This window comes from Oncorhynchus mykiss, chromosome 28 (assembly GCF_057628025.1).
Source record: "Oncorhynchus mykiss isolate SJ-2025 chromosome 28, ASM5762802v1, whole genome shotgun sequence".
Classification (NCBI taxonomy): Eukaryota; Metazoa; Chordata; class Actinopteri; order Salmoniformes; family Salmonidae; genus Oncorhynchus; species Oncorhynchus mykiss.
The window spans coordinates 15,001,073-15,015,833 of record NC_143049.1 but is presented as its reverse complement, the minus strand read 5'-3'; the positions used below and the strand labels follow the sequence as shown (position 1 = coordinate 15,015,833).

Below are 14,761 nucleotides of genomic sequence, written 5' to 3'. Positions count from 1 at the left end.
AAAAACAAACTGACAGAATAGGTCTGACAGGCCAATACCAACACAGTACAATGCAGTGCACTTTCCTCTGTAGCTCAGTTGGTAGAACATGGCGCTTACTATGCCAGGATAGTGGGTTCGATTTCCGGGACCATCTGTACGTAAAATGTATGCACGCACTACTAAGTTGCTTTGAAGAAAACATCTTCTACACTGAGTATATGTAACATTATGAACACCTGCTCTTTCCATGACATAGACTGACAAGGTTAAAGCTATGATCCCTTATTTATGTCACTGGTTAAATCCAGGATTTTCAAGCCTTGAGACAATTGAGACATGGATTGTGTATGTGTGCCGTTCAGAGGTTGAATGGACAAGACAAAATATTTAAGAGCCTTTGAACGGGGTATGATGTCAGGTGTGTTAAGTGTTAAGTGTGTCAAGAACCACATCGCTGCTGGGGTTTTCATGCTCCACAATTTCCCGTGTGTATCAAGACTGGTCCACCACCCTAAGGACTTCCAGCCAACTTGACTCATGTGGGAACTGTGGGAAGCATTGGAGCATCCCTGTGGAAAGCTTTCTTTCGACACCTTGTAGAGTCCATGCCCTTACGAATTGAGGCTGTTCTGAGGGCAAAAGGGGGTGCAACTCAATATAAGGAACATGTTTCTAATGTTTTGTACACTCAGTGGTGTATATTATAAGTTCAGGTCATGTTCTAAATTGTTACAGTTCATAAGTTGACCCCAAGTGGTTTTGCTGAATGGAGCACTGTCTATGTGGGGAGAGAGTAGGGAACGTTCCCAAACGGCCAGCAGCCACTTAACCAATGTCCATGTATCAATAAACTCAAATCTATTTCAGGTAATATACACATGTTTAACCTAATTTTTCTGGAAGGTAGAATTTTTTTCGCCTCTAAAGTTGTCTATATTTAATTGTGTAAAGGGGGATATTTTTTTGTGCTGCCTCACCTAGGTTATGTTATTTACATCGTGAGATACAAACAGCCTATTAGATGACAGATACATTGTTAGTGTTTGACATATGTCAATCTATTATATTTTATGATGGAAATATGTTTATCTTTAGCCTACCCGCTCACTTGTAGTGACTGAACAGGGAAAGAAAGGTGCCTTTATCTCATGTGTTGTACAGTGGAGGCTTGCATTATGTCCGTCTTCAGAAGTCATTCAGGGGTGTTTGTTAAAGGTTGGCCAGGCACCTTGAGAATGTACAAGGAGTGGTGCTCTGTTCACTCCGATGTTTTCCAAAGTTCTAGAATATTCTACTATGTGGCTTTGGGATTGTTCAACTAGCGGCCCACCTGTGATCTGTACTGGTTCCCGCCCACCATGACATTTGATTGATCAATTAAGTCATCGATTGGTTAAAGCTTAGAAGGTAAGGATGGAAAAAATAGACTCTGACCCTCTTGAGGACTAGAGTTGTGTTGAACCCTCCAGATGAGGATTAAAGTGCCTTCAGGAAGTATTCACACCCCTTGACTTTTTCTACGTTTTATTGTTACAGCCTGAATTTTAAATGAATTAAATTGAGATTTTTTGTCACTGGCCTATACACTATACCCCATAATGTCAAAGTGGAATGAGGTTTTCACAAATGTTTACAAATTAATAAAAAATGAAAAGCTGAAATGTCTTGAGTCAATTAGTATTCAACACCTTTGTTATGGAAAGCCTAAATAAATTCAGCAGTAAAAATGTGCTTAAAAAGTCATAGTAAGTTGCATGGACTCACTCTGTGTGCATTAATAGTTTTTAACATAATTGTTGAATGACTACCTCATCATTCATCATACAGCAGGTAGCCTAGTGATTAGAGCTTTGGACAAGTAACCGAAAGGTTGCCAGATCGAATCCCAGAAAAATCTGTCGTTCTGCCCCTGAACAAGGCAGTTAACCCACTGTTTCTAGGCCGTCATTGAAAATAAGAATTTGTTCTTCACTGACTTGCCTAGTCAAATAAAGGTAAAAAAAATTAATAATAATAATAAAATATCTCTGTATCCCCCACAAAATAATCTAAGGTCCCTCGGTCAAGCAGTGAATTTCAAACACAGGTTCAACCACAAACACCAGGGAGGTCTTCCAAAGCCTCTCAAAGAAGCGTACCCATTAGAAAATAAGTTAAACAATAAAAATTAGGCAGGCATTGAATACACCAGTCACTACAAAAATACAGGCGTCCTTCTTAACTCAGTTGCCGGAGAGGAAGGAAACCGCTCAGGGATTTCACTGTGAGGCCAATGGTGACTTTAAAACAGTTACATAGTGTAATGGCTGTGATCGGAGAACTGAGGATGGATCAACAACATTGTAGTTACTCCACAATTCCAACCTAATTGAGTGAAAGAAGGAAGCCTGTACAGATTACAAATACAGATACACAACATGTATTCTGTTTGCAATAAGGCACTAAAGTAAAACTGCAAAAAATATGGCAAAGAAATTAACTATATGTCCAGAATACAAAGTGATATGTTTGGGCAAATCCAACAACACATTACTGAGTACCACTCTCCATATTTTAAAGCATAGTGGTGGCTGAATGGTGTTATGGGTATGCTTGTAATCGTAAAGGACAGTGGAGGTTTTCAAGATAAGAAAATCAAATGTAATAGAGCTAAGCAAAATCCTAGAGGAAAACCTGATTCAGTCTGCTTTCCACCAGATGCTGGGAGATGAATTCACCTTTCAGTAGGACAATAACATAAATTGTGCTGAGCGATTTCGTGCTTTTTGAGGTCTGTTCGATTTCAATAATTTGTTTTACATAAAATGTATTATCAAATAAAATATAATAGTATTAGTCACATGCGCAGAATTGTAGACCTTACAGTGAAATGCTTACTTACAAGCCCCTAACCAACAGTGCAGTTTAAAAAAATACGGATAAGAATAAAAATAACAACATTTACAGGGGGGTGCCGGTACAGAGTCAGTGTGCGGGGGCACCGGTTAGTTGAGGTAGTATGTACATGTAAGTGGAGTTAATTAAAGTGACCATGCATAGATGACATCTGAGAGTGGCAGTGGTGTGGAGAGGGGGGGAAATTTAATTAGTCTGGGTAGCCATTTGACTAGATGTTCAAGAGGCTTATGGCTTGGGGGTAGAAGCTGTTAAGAAGCCTCATGGACCTAGTCTTGGCGCTCCGGTACCACTTGCCGTGCGGTAGCAAAGAGAACAGTCTATGACTAGGGTGGATGGAGTCTGACCATTTTTAGGGCCTTCCTCTGACACCGCCTGGTGTAGAGGTCCTGGATGGCAGGAAGCTTGGCCCCAGTGATGTACTGGGCAGTTCGCACTATCCTCTGTAGTGCCTTGCGGTCGGTGGCCGAGCAGTTGCCATACCAGGCAGTGATGCAAACAGTCAGGATGCTCTCGATGGTGCAGATGTAGAACCTTTTGAGGATCTGAGCACCCATGCCAAATATTTTCAGTATCCTGAGGGGGAATAGGTTTTCTCGTGCCTGCTTATTATGTGGGTTGAATGATGTAACACAGAGTAAAACAATAAGTCACATGATGGTAGTAACTGCCCATTACTGCTCATCACTTAACCATTTATTCACAGTATATTAAGAAATATTTGTTTTGTTTGTCTTAATTTAAAGTCATCTAATTTCTATAGAGCTGCTGCCTATGCTGTCTGACCAAATCACATTTTTTTTAAAGTTCTTCAAATAAACTTTTGACTGCTGAATACCAACTATCAATCACTTAGATCATGTATACTCAGGCTCTCAAAGCAACTGCTTTCTATCCCTGTAGGTTGCACGTTCTCTCTTCTCTCAGTCTCCATGTCTGCTCCGCACAGACCGAGTGCATTGGATTATGGTCATTGTAGTTAATTACTACGTTTTCTACACTAAACTAACCAAAATGGCGGTTAATCGCTCAGCACTACCAAATCTACACTGGAGTTTCTTAACAAGAAGAGTGAATGTTCCTGAGTGTCAGACTTACAGTTTTGACTTAAATCTGCTTGAAAATCTATGGCTTGGAAATGGTTGTTTAGCAATGAATAACTACCAATTTGACAGAGCATGCATTGAAAAATGTCAAACATGTTTTCACTTTGGGGTACTGTGTTAAAAAGGATGATTTTATATATATTTTTAATCCATTCTGAATTCAGGCTGTAAGACAACATTTGGAATACGTCAAGGGGTGTGAATACTTTTTGAAGTCACTAAGGCACTTAAGCCTATGTTTAATGAAGATACTGAAATATGTATGGCCAACGAGAAGCTACATATTAGCCCTAGCTCTGTTGCCAGAGACCATGTTAAAAGGAATACTGTTGCTTGAGATTGTTTGCTGTATGCACACTGGATTGGAGTTACATTGTATTTATGTGTTGTCTTGACAAGTTAGAATGTGCCTCTGAAGGAGTTCTCTGTTAGTTGTAATGCAGTCGAGGCAATGTTCGTGAGGAAACCTCATGCATGTAGTCAGATAATCATCACCCCCACAGACCGTGTAGCCATTTCCCTCTTACTTTCACAGCTGCTATCAGCATTCTGGGAGTCAAAGGTTACCTATCTAACCTCCCTGAACTGGAGGCTTGTGGTCTGAGGCCTCACAGAAACCAAGAGATTATCTCATAAAGCTGAATTCACCTAACATGTGAAACATTAAAAGTTGAAAGTTTTTCTTAAGATCGGGTTTTGATGTCAATGGGAGATTTGCTTGAAGGTTTGAGTTATAGCCTAGGTTATTCTCAGGTTTGTCCTATTTTCAGTGTAGCTTTTTCTGTTCTTTTGAAGCCCTGGTTTAATTTGGGGTTACATATATTTTACATTTATGCGTATAAATGATAAAAATAAAATCTAAGTTGTCACGTGCTCCGAATACAACAGGTGTAGTAGACCTTACAGTGAAATGCTTACTTACAGGCTCTAACCAATAGTGCAAAAAAGGTATTAGGTGAACAATAGGTAAGTCAAGAAATAAAACAACAGTAAAAATACAGGCTATATACAGTAGCGAGGCTATAAAAGTAGCGAGGCTACATACAGACACCGGTTAGTCAGGCTGATTGAGATAGTATGTAGATGTGGTAATTGCCATACCAGGCAGTGATGCAACCAGTCAGTATGCTCTCGATGTTGCAGCTGTAGGACCTTTTGAGGATGTCAGGACCCATGCCAAATCTTTTTAATTTTCTGAGGGGGAATAGGCTTTGTCGTGCCCTTTCACGACTGTTTTGGTGTGTTTGGACCATTCTAGTTTGTTGTTGATGTGGATACCAAGGATTTCGAAGCTCTCAACCTGCTCCACTACAGCCCCATTGATGAGAGTGGGGGCGTGCTCGGTCCTCCTTTTCTTGTAGTCCACAATAATTTCCTTAGTCTTGGTTCTGTTGAGGGATAGGTTGTTATTCTGGCACCACCCGGCCAGGTCTCTGACCTATCTATAGGCTGTTTCGTCATTGTCGGTGATCAGACCTACCCTGTTGTGTCGTCTGCAAACTTAATGATAGTGTTGGAATCGTGCATGGCCATGCAGTCGTGGGTGAACAGGGAGTACAGGAGGGGACTGAGCACGCAACCCTGGGGAGCTCGTGTTGAGGATCAATGTGGCAGATGTGTTGCTACCTACCCTCACCACCTGGGGGCGGCCCGCCAGGAAGTCCAGGATCCAGTTGTAGAGGTAGGTGGTTAGTCCCAGGATCCTTAGCTTAGTGATGAGTTTTTGAGGGTACTACGGTGTTGAACGCTGAGCTGTAGTCAATGAATAGCATTCTCACATAGGTGTTCCTTTTGTCAAGGTGGGAAAGGGCAGTGTGGAGTGCAATAGAGATTGCATCATCTGTGAATCTGTTTGGGCGGTATGCAAATTGGAATGGGTCTAGGGTTTCTGGGATGATGGTGTTGATGTGAACCATTACCAACCTTTCATAGCACTTCATGGCTACGGACGTGAGTGCTACGGGTCTGTATTCATTTAGGCAGGTAGCCTTTGTGTTCTTGGGCACAGGGACTATGGTGGTCTGCTTGAAACATGTTGGTATTGCAGACTCAATCAGGGACATTTTGAATATGTCAGTGAAGACACCTGCCAGTTGGTCAGCACATGCCCGGAGCACACGTACTAGTATCCATTTGGCCCCGCAGCCTTGTGTATGTTGACCTGTTTAAAGGTCAACGAAGGGCGTGATCACACAGTCGTCCAAAACAGCTGATGCGCTCATGCATGCCTCAGTGTTGCTTGCCTAGAAGCAAGCTTAGAAGTGATTTAGCTCGTCTGGTAGGCTCGTGTCACTGGGTAGCTCGTGGCTGTGCTTCCCTTTGTAGTCTGTAATAGTTTGCCGTCCTTGACACATAAGATGAGCGTCGGAGCCGGTGTAGTATCTTAGCCCTGCATATCAGGATTTTTTGTAAGCTTCCGGGTTAGAGTCCCGCACCTTGAAAGCGGCAGCTCTACCCTTTAGCTCAGTGCGAATGTTGCCTGTAATCCATTGCTTCTGGTTGGGGTATGTACGTACAGTCATGTAGGGACGACGTCCTCGATGCACTTATTGTTAAAGCCAGTGACTGATGTGGTGTCCTCCTCAATGCCATCGGACGAATCCTGGAACATGTTCCAGTCTGTGATAGCAAAATAGTCCTGTATTTTAGCATCTGCTTCATCTGACCACTTTTTTATAGACATAGTCACTGGTGCTTCCTTCTTTAATTTTTGCTTGTAAGAAGGAATCAAGACCATAGAGTTGTGGTCGGATTTACCAAATGGAGGGCGAGGGAGAGCTTTGGACACGTCTCTGTGTGTGGATTACAGGTGATCTAGATGTTTTTTCTCTGGTTGCACATTTAACATATTAATATTTATTTGGTAGAACTGATTTAAGTTTCCCTGCATTAATGTCTCCGGCCGCTAGGCGCGCCGCCTCTAGGTGTGTGTTTTTCCTGTTTGCTTATTTCCTGAGTGCGATCTTAGTGCCAGCATCTGTCTATGGTGGTAAATAAACAGCCAGAATAACAACTACTCTTGACATGAATGGATGCAGATTTAACGATGGCAATCATTTAAAAAGCTACACTGAACAAAAATATAAACGCTACATTTTTCAACGATTTGACTGAGTTACAGTTTATATAAGGAAATTGTAATTTTTGTATTTTACCTTTATTTGACCAGGCAAGTCAGTTACGAACAAATTCTTATTTTCAATGATGGCCTAGGAACAGTGGGTTAACTGCCTTGTTCAGGGGCAGAACAACATATTTTTACCTTGTCTGCTTGGGTGGGGATTCGATCTTGCAACATTTCGGTTAATAGTCCAGCGCTCTAAGCACTAGGCTACCTATTATTCAATTTAAAATATATTGAAGGCCAGCATCCCGGAGTTGTCTCTTCACTGTTGCCGTTGAGATTGGTGCTTTGCGGGTACTATTTAATATAGCTGCCAGTTGAGGACTTGTGAGGCGTCTGTTTCTCAAACTAGACACACTTATGTACTTGTCCTCTTGCTCAGTTGTGCACCACTCCTCTTTCTATTCTGGTTATAGCCAGTTTGCGCTGTTCTGTGAAGAGAGTAGTACAAATCGTTGTACGAGATCTTCAGTTTCAATTTCTCGCATGGAATAGCCTTCATTTCTCAGAACAAGAATAGACTGTCGAGTTTAAGAATAAAGTTTTTTTGTTTCTGGACATTTTGAGCCTGTAAATCAAACCCACAAATGCTGATGCTCCAGATACTCAACTAGTCTAAAGGAGGCCAGTTTTATTGCTTCTTTAATCAGGACAACAGTTTTCAGTTGTGCTAACATAATTGCAAAAGGGGTTTCTAATGATCAATTAGCCTTTTAAAATGATAAACGTGGATTAGCTAACACAACATGCCATTGGAACACAGGAGTGATGATTGCTGATAAGTGGGCCTCTGTACACCTATATAGATATTCCATTAAAAATCAACCGTTTCCAGCTACAATAGTCATTTACAACATTAAGAATGTCTTCACTGTATTTCTGATCAATTTGATGTCATTGCAATGGACAAAAAATGTGCTTTTCTTTCAAAAACAAGATGTTTCTAAGTGACCCCAAACTGGTGAATGGTAGTGTACATTGTAGGCAGCTTATGGTAGAGAAATTAATATTAAATTCTCTGGGAAAAGCTCTGATGGACATTCCTGCAGTCAGCATGCCAATTGCACACTCCCTCAACTTGAGACACCAGTGGCATTGTGTTGTGACAATTGTGTCATTTTATTGTCCTCGGCACAAGGTGCACCTGTGTAATGATCCAAATTTGAGACAAATAAGCTTTTTGTGTGTATGGATAATTTCTGGGATGTCAGCTCATGAAACATGGGACGAACACTTGTTCGTTTATATTTTTGTTCGGTGTAAAAGCTAGTGTTTCCCTATCCTATTCTGATCAGTGGCTATCCATTTCGCTTTCCTTTGACTACAGTTTGGGTCAGAAGGGTAAGAGTTAGTACTTCCTACTCTCTGCAAAGGATGAGGTGGTTACTATCAAACTGTAAATCAAACTGGATCTAACAGGAAATGGACTTTGAGGTCTCAATCCAAAAGGACCGATTTATTGTTCCATATAAAGCTATGCCCTGCGACGAACAAAACACAAAACGCTGGCAAACACTTTATCTGTGTTTGCCAGCGTAGTACTCATTTCGTTTTTATTGTTGATCTAGAACTGTGTGGTTGGTAGCGAGGAAGAGGAGCATACCTACTGATGCTTTATTTCAAGAGTACATGAGGATAGCCAGCTAGCCACTTCCCAGATGAAGGCAGATCCAAGCTCAAGCTAAACCTCCAAAGCCAAGACCTGGGTTTAATATTATTTGAAGTATTTTTCAAATAGGTGTGATTGATTGAGTGGGATAGAAAAGTCTCCAAAAGTACAAACTCCGCCCACCTGGGCTGGCATTCCAGGCACTGGCAGTCTAAAGTGATCACTCAAACTATTTGAATGAGTTCCAATAGTATTTGAACCCAGGTTTGCCTCGGCTGTCAGCAGCCAACAGGGTTAATAACCTGCACCCCATCTGCGCCGTGCCATCAGGGTTGTAAACTTGCCTTTTACTACTGTTGGTTCAGCAACAACATGTCAGCTAGGAGGCAGGACCTCTCCCTCATAGGCTGTGTGAGAGAGCTGTGTGAGCTCTGTATTTACTTACAATGCATCCAGTGCCGTGCAGGCAGGGTGAGTGAACACATTTTTGAGCACGGGCCAGGAACATCGTGTTCCTGCTCTCTAGCTAGTTAGTGTGACATCTGCTGGCACTCCGCCTAGCAGGGTCAAGTTGAATCAAATAAGAGAGCACGCTGCTCGGCTGCTGCGTAGGCTGGGGTGGTGTGGGTAGCTAACAGGGAAAGGGGGCTGGTATGCTGGTCTTGTCTGCACATGACAGGGTGGAGAGTGTTTTGGATTTCTCTACATGGGAACTGATATCCTCAGGTGTGCTGTGTGTGTGCCCAATAAGACAGAGCGTTCTGTTATTGTTAGTGTAACGGCTTGTTCCTATCTGCCCGCTCTTAATGGTTCCACATGTGTACCTTAATCCTCATTGATGACAGTTTTTAAGAAGGGTTTTTGATCAGATTGTACATAACACTTGATAAGTGCTGATATGCCACATATTAGCACCCAAGTGTTAGATCTAAGATGAAAACATACTCCTTTGAATGAAGGAAAATACTTCTGCCAAAGTATGACCTTTTGGAATTAATATATTGCACTGATATCATGTTATGTGTAAAGCTCATAATAATAATAGACTAATCATCCCCAGGTGACAGACACTGACATCTCAGACTACCTGTCTGATGGAGAGGAAGAGAGCCATGACACCCTGAGCCTGAACAGACTGGAGGCTGGGGTTGTGGCTGAATGTCCTCTGCAGGCTGGGGAAGGGGAGGGCAGCAGAAGGTCAGTCGGTGACTGGGTCAGGTCCGCTCAGGCAGCGCTGCAGACGCCCCAGAAACAGACAGACAGGAACTCCAAGACCCCAGAGGACTCCAGCAAAAAGAAAAGGACGTTTCAAAGGTTCGACTACTAAAGAAAAAATATTTTTAAGAATCATTTATGATCTCATAATAGGTTCGATCAGGGATAGGCAACCCTGTACCTGGAGTGTACTGCAGGATTGTGTTCCAACTCGGCACCACACCCGACCGACCAACTGAGCTAATTGATCAGTTCTGTGATTGCCTAAATTCAACACACTTGGTCTTCCAGGTCGGGTAAATCAAAAACGTTAAGTCTCTGCTGCATTCCAGGACCAGGGTTGCTTACCCCTGGGTTAGCTCTTGGATAATGAGAAGCAATGCGAGAGAAATAATCATCATGATCATCTCGAGTCACATTCACACACACACCGTCTGCGGATGTTTCCAGGGCGATGCTGCTGATCAAAGGGCCACCTGGGTGACGACATGTGGGTGCCAAATGTCACTGTCATAGTTAAGACCCTCGGATAAGACAATCTTTCTCCACAGAGTACCATAACAAACTACTGCTTTGTGATTCCTTTGTATTTCTACAGTTGATCAAATAGAATTGTATTTGTCAAATGCGCCGAGTACAACTGGTGTAGACTTTACCGTGAAAGGCTTGCTTACGAGCCCTTCCCAACAATGCAGAGTTTAAAGATAAGAATAAAGTAGTAACACGGAGAATCAAATAAAATACACAAGAATGGAGCTATACACAGGGCGTACCAGTACCAGATCAATGTGTATGAGGTTTGAGGTAGATAAGTACATGAAGGCAGGATAAAGTGACTATGCGTCAGGATAGATATTATTATTACTATTATTATTAAGAGTAAAATAAAGAACAGAGCAAAATAAGCAAAGTATGAGTATTAGCGTGTGTGTGTGTCTGGTGTCAATCTGCATGTGTATGTAGTGCGTGTGGGAGTGTCAATGTATTGTGTGTGTGGTTTGTACACTGAACAAAAATATAAACACAACCATTTCAAAGATTTTACTGAGTTACAGTTCATATAAGGAAATCAGTCAATTGAAAAAAAGGAATTAGGTCCTAATCTATGGATTTCATAGGACTGGGAGTATAGAAATGGATCTGTTGGTCACAGATAGCTTTTTTTAAAAGGTAGGGGTGTGGATCAGAAAACCAGTCAGTATCTGGTGTGACCACCATTTGCCTCATGCAGCGCGACACATCTCCTTCGCGTAGAGTTGATCAGGCTGTAGATTGCGTCCTTGTGGAATGTTGTCCCATTGTGGCCTGGTGGAATGTTGTCCCACTCCTCTTCAATGGCAGTGTGAAGTTGCTGGATATTGGCGTGAACTGGAACACTGCTGTACACGTTGATCCACAGCGTCCCAAACACAGAAGAACTGGGACGTTTTCAGCTTCCTGGAATTGTGTACAGATCCTTGAGACATGGGGCTGTGCATTATCATGCTACAATATGAGGTGACGGCGGCTGATGAAGTGCTTGACAATGTGCCTCAGGATCTCATCACAGTGCATTCAAATTGCCATCGATAAAATGCAATTGTGTTCGCTGAATGTAGCTTATACCTGCCCATACCATAACCCCGCCGCCACAATGGGACACTCTGTTAACAAAGTTGACATCAGGAAAAAACGCTTGCCCGTATTTTGGACAACTTTTACTTGACTGCATTTCTAAAGAAAATGATACACTTTGTACTCCATACATTTTCCCTCACACCCAAAAGTACTTGTTACATTTTGAATGCTTAGCAGGACAGGAAAATTGTGAAATTCTCACACTTATCAACATCCCTGGTCATCTCTACTGCCTCTGATCTGGCTGACTCACTATACACACATGCTTTGTTTGTAAGTTATGTCCGAGTGTTCCACTGGCTTTGTGTAAATAAAATCGGGTTTACTTAAGATAAGGAACTTAAAATGATTTCTACTTTTAATTTTGATCCATAATTATGTTTAAAACCAAATAATTTTAGACTTTCATTCACGTAGTATTTTGCTGGGTGAGAGAATTTTGTTCTCTGTGTGTACAGTGCAAAAATGATCACATTTACAGTTTTCAGACCCTTTACTCAGTACTTTGTTGAAGCATCTTTGGCAGCGATTACAGCCTCGGGTCTTATTGGGTAGCTCTGGAGCACGTTTTCATCTAGGATCTCTGTATTTTTCTCTGTTTATTTTCCCCTCGATCCTGACTAGTCTCCCAGTCCCTGCCGCTGAAAAACATCCCCACAGCTTGATGCTGCCACCATGCTTCACCGTATAGATGTTGCCAGGTTTCCTCCAGATGTGACTCTTGGCATTCAGTCCAGAGTTCAATCTTGGTTTCATTAGACCAGAGAATCTTGTTTCTCATGGTCTGAGAGTCTTTTAGGAGCCTTTTTGGCAAACTCCATGTGGGTTGTCATGTGGCTTTTGCTGAGGAGTGGCTTCTATCTGGCCACTCTACAATAAAGGCCTGATTGGTGGAGTGCTGCAGAGATGTTTGTCCTTCTGAAGGTTCTCCCATCTCTGCAGAGGAGCTCTGTCAGAATGACCATCTTGACCATCATTGGTCAACTCCCTGACCAAGGCCCTTCTCCCCGATTGCTCAGTTTGGCCGGGCGGCCAGCTCGAGGAAGAATCTTGTTGATTTCAAACTTCTTCCTTTTAAGAATGATGGAGGCCACTGTGTTCTTGGGGACCTTCAATGCTATAGAAATGTTTAGGTAACCTTCCCCAGATTTGTGCCTTGACACAATCCTGTCTCGTAGCGCTACAGACAATTCCTTCGACCTCATGGCTTAGTTTTTGCTCTGACATGCACTGTCAACTGCGGGACCTTTATATTGATAGGTGTGTGCCTTTCCAAATCATATCCAATCAATTGAATTTACCACGGGTGGACTCAAATCAAGTTGAAGAAACATCTCAAGGATGATCAATGGAAACGGGATCCACCTGAGCTCAATTTCAAGTCTCATAGCAAAGGATCTGAATACTTATGTAAATAAGGTATTTCTGTTTTATTTTTTTATTCCCCAAAATTATTTTAGCCGTTTTAGAATAAGCCTGTAACTTAACAAAATGTGGAAAAAGTCGAGGGGTCTGAACTTCCCAAATGCACTGTATACTGAACAAAAATATGAACGCTACATGTAAAGTGTTTGCCTCATGTTTCACGAGCTGAAGTAAAAGATCCCAGTAATGTTCCATATGCACAAATGTTTTCTGTCATTGGGAAGAAATTTGTTTACATCCCTGTTTAGTGAGCATTTCTCCTTTGCCAAGGTAATCCATCCATCTGCCAGGTGTGGCATATAAAGAAGCTAATTTAAACAGCATAGACATTACACAGGGGCACCTTGTGCTGGGGACTCTAAAATGTGCAGTTTTGTCACAACACAATGCCACAGATGTCTCAAGGGAGTGTGCAATTTGCATGCTGAACAGAAATGTTGCCAGAGATTTGAATGCAAATAACTCTACCATAAGCCGCTCCAACGTGGTTTTAGAGAATTTGGCAGTACGTTCAACCGGCCTCGAGAATTTGGCAGTACGTTCAACCGGCCACGAATTGGCAGTACATTCAACTGCAGGCCACGTGTAACCACTCCAGCCCAGGACTTCCACATCTGCCTTCTTTACCTACAGGACTGTCTCAGACCAGCCACCCGGACAGTTGATGATACTGAGAATTTATGTCTATAATAAAGCCCTTTTGGGGGAGGGAAACTCATTCTGATTGTCTGCGCTCCTGCCCAGTCATGTGAAATCCATAGATTAGGGCCTAATTTTTCCAATTGACTGATTTCCTTATATGAACTGTAAAATCGTTGAAATTGTTGCATGTTGCGTTTTTATGTTTTTGTTCAGTGTAAACAGTGCCTTGCGAAAGTATTCGGCCCCCTTGAACTTTGCGACCTTTTGCCACATTTCAGGCTTCAAACATAAAGATATAAAACTGTATTTTTTTGTGAAGAATCAACAACAAGTGGGACACAATCATGAAGTGGAACGACATTTATTGGATATTTCAAACTTTTTTAACAAATCAAAAACTGAAAAATTGGGCGTGCAAAATTATTCAGCCCCCTTACGTTAATACTTTGTAGCGCCACCTTTTGCTGCGATTACAGCTGTAAGTCGCTTGGGGTATGTCTCTATCAGTTTTGCACATCGAGAGACTGACATTTTTTCCCATTCCTCCTTGCAAAACAGCTCGAGCTCAGTGAGGTTGGATGGAGAGCATTTGTGAACAGCAGTTTTCAGTTCTTTCCACAGATTCTCGATTGGATTCAGGTCTGGACTTTGACTTGGCCATTCTAACACCTGGATATGTTTATTTTTGAACCATTCCATTGTAGATTTTGCTTTATGTTTTGGATCATTGTCTTGTTGGAAGACAAATCTCCGTCCCAGTCTCAGGTCTTTTGCAGACTCCATCAGGTTTTCTTCCAGAATGTTCCTGTATTTGGCTCCATCCATCTTCCCATCAATTTTAACCATCTTCCCTGTCCCTGCTGAAGAAAAGCAGGCCCAAACCATGATGCTGCCACCACCATGTTTGACAGTGGGGATGGTGTGTTCAGCTGTGTTGCTTTTACGCCAAACATAACATTTTGCATTGTTGCCAAAAAGTTCAATTTTGGTTTCATCTGACCAGAGCACCTTCTTCCACATGTTTGGTGTGTCTCCCAGGTGGCTTGTGGCAAACTTTAAACAACACTTTTTATGGATATCTTTAAGAAATGGCTTTCTTCTTGCCACTCTTCCATAAATGCCAGATTTGTGCAATATACGACTGAT

The 14,761-nt window shown here is 42.0% G+C and overlaps 1 protein-coding gene across 5 annotated transcripts in view; it reads left to right on the top strand.

The window, feature by feature from the left end:
• Positions 1-14,761, top strand: part of spidr (scaffold protein involved in DNA repair) — an 85,515-nt gene that overhangs the window by 13,079 nt on the left and 57,675 nt on the right. For 2 of the 5 annotated variants that reach the window (XM_021589233.3, XM_036966699.2), the window contains one exon: positions 9,777-10,030. The exons of 1 other annotated variant lie outside the window; for it this stretch is intronic. In XM_021589233.3, coding sequence (XP_021444908.3) covers positions 9,777-10,030 — 254 coding nt within the window. Of the gene's footprint in view, positions 1-9,182; positions 9,443-9,776; positions 10,031-12,450; positions 12,968-14,761 lie in introns of those variants that run through there. 2 more of the 5 variants (XM_090225462.1, XM_090225463.1) reach the window with 2 other exon arrangements.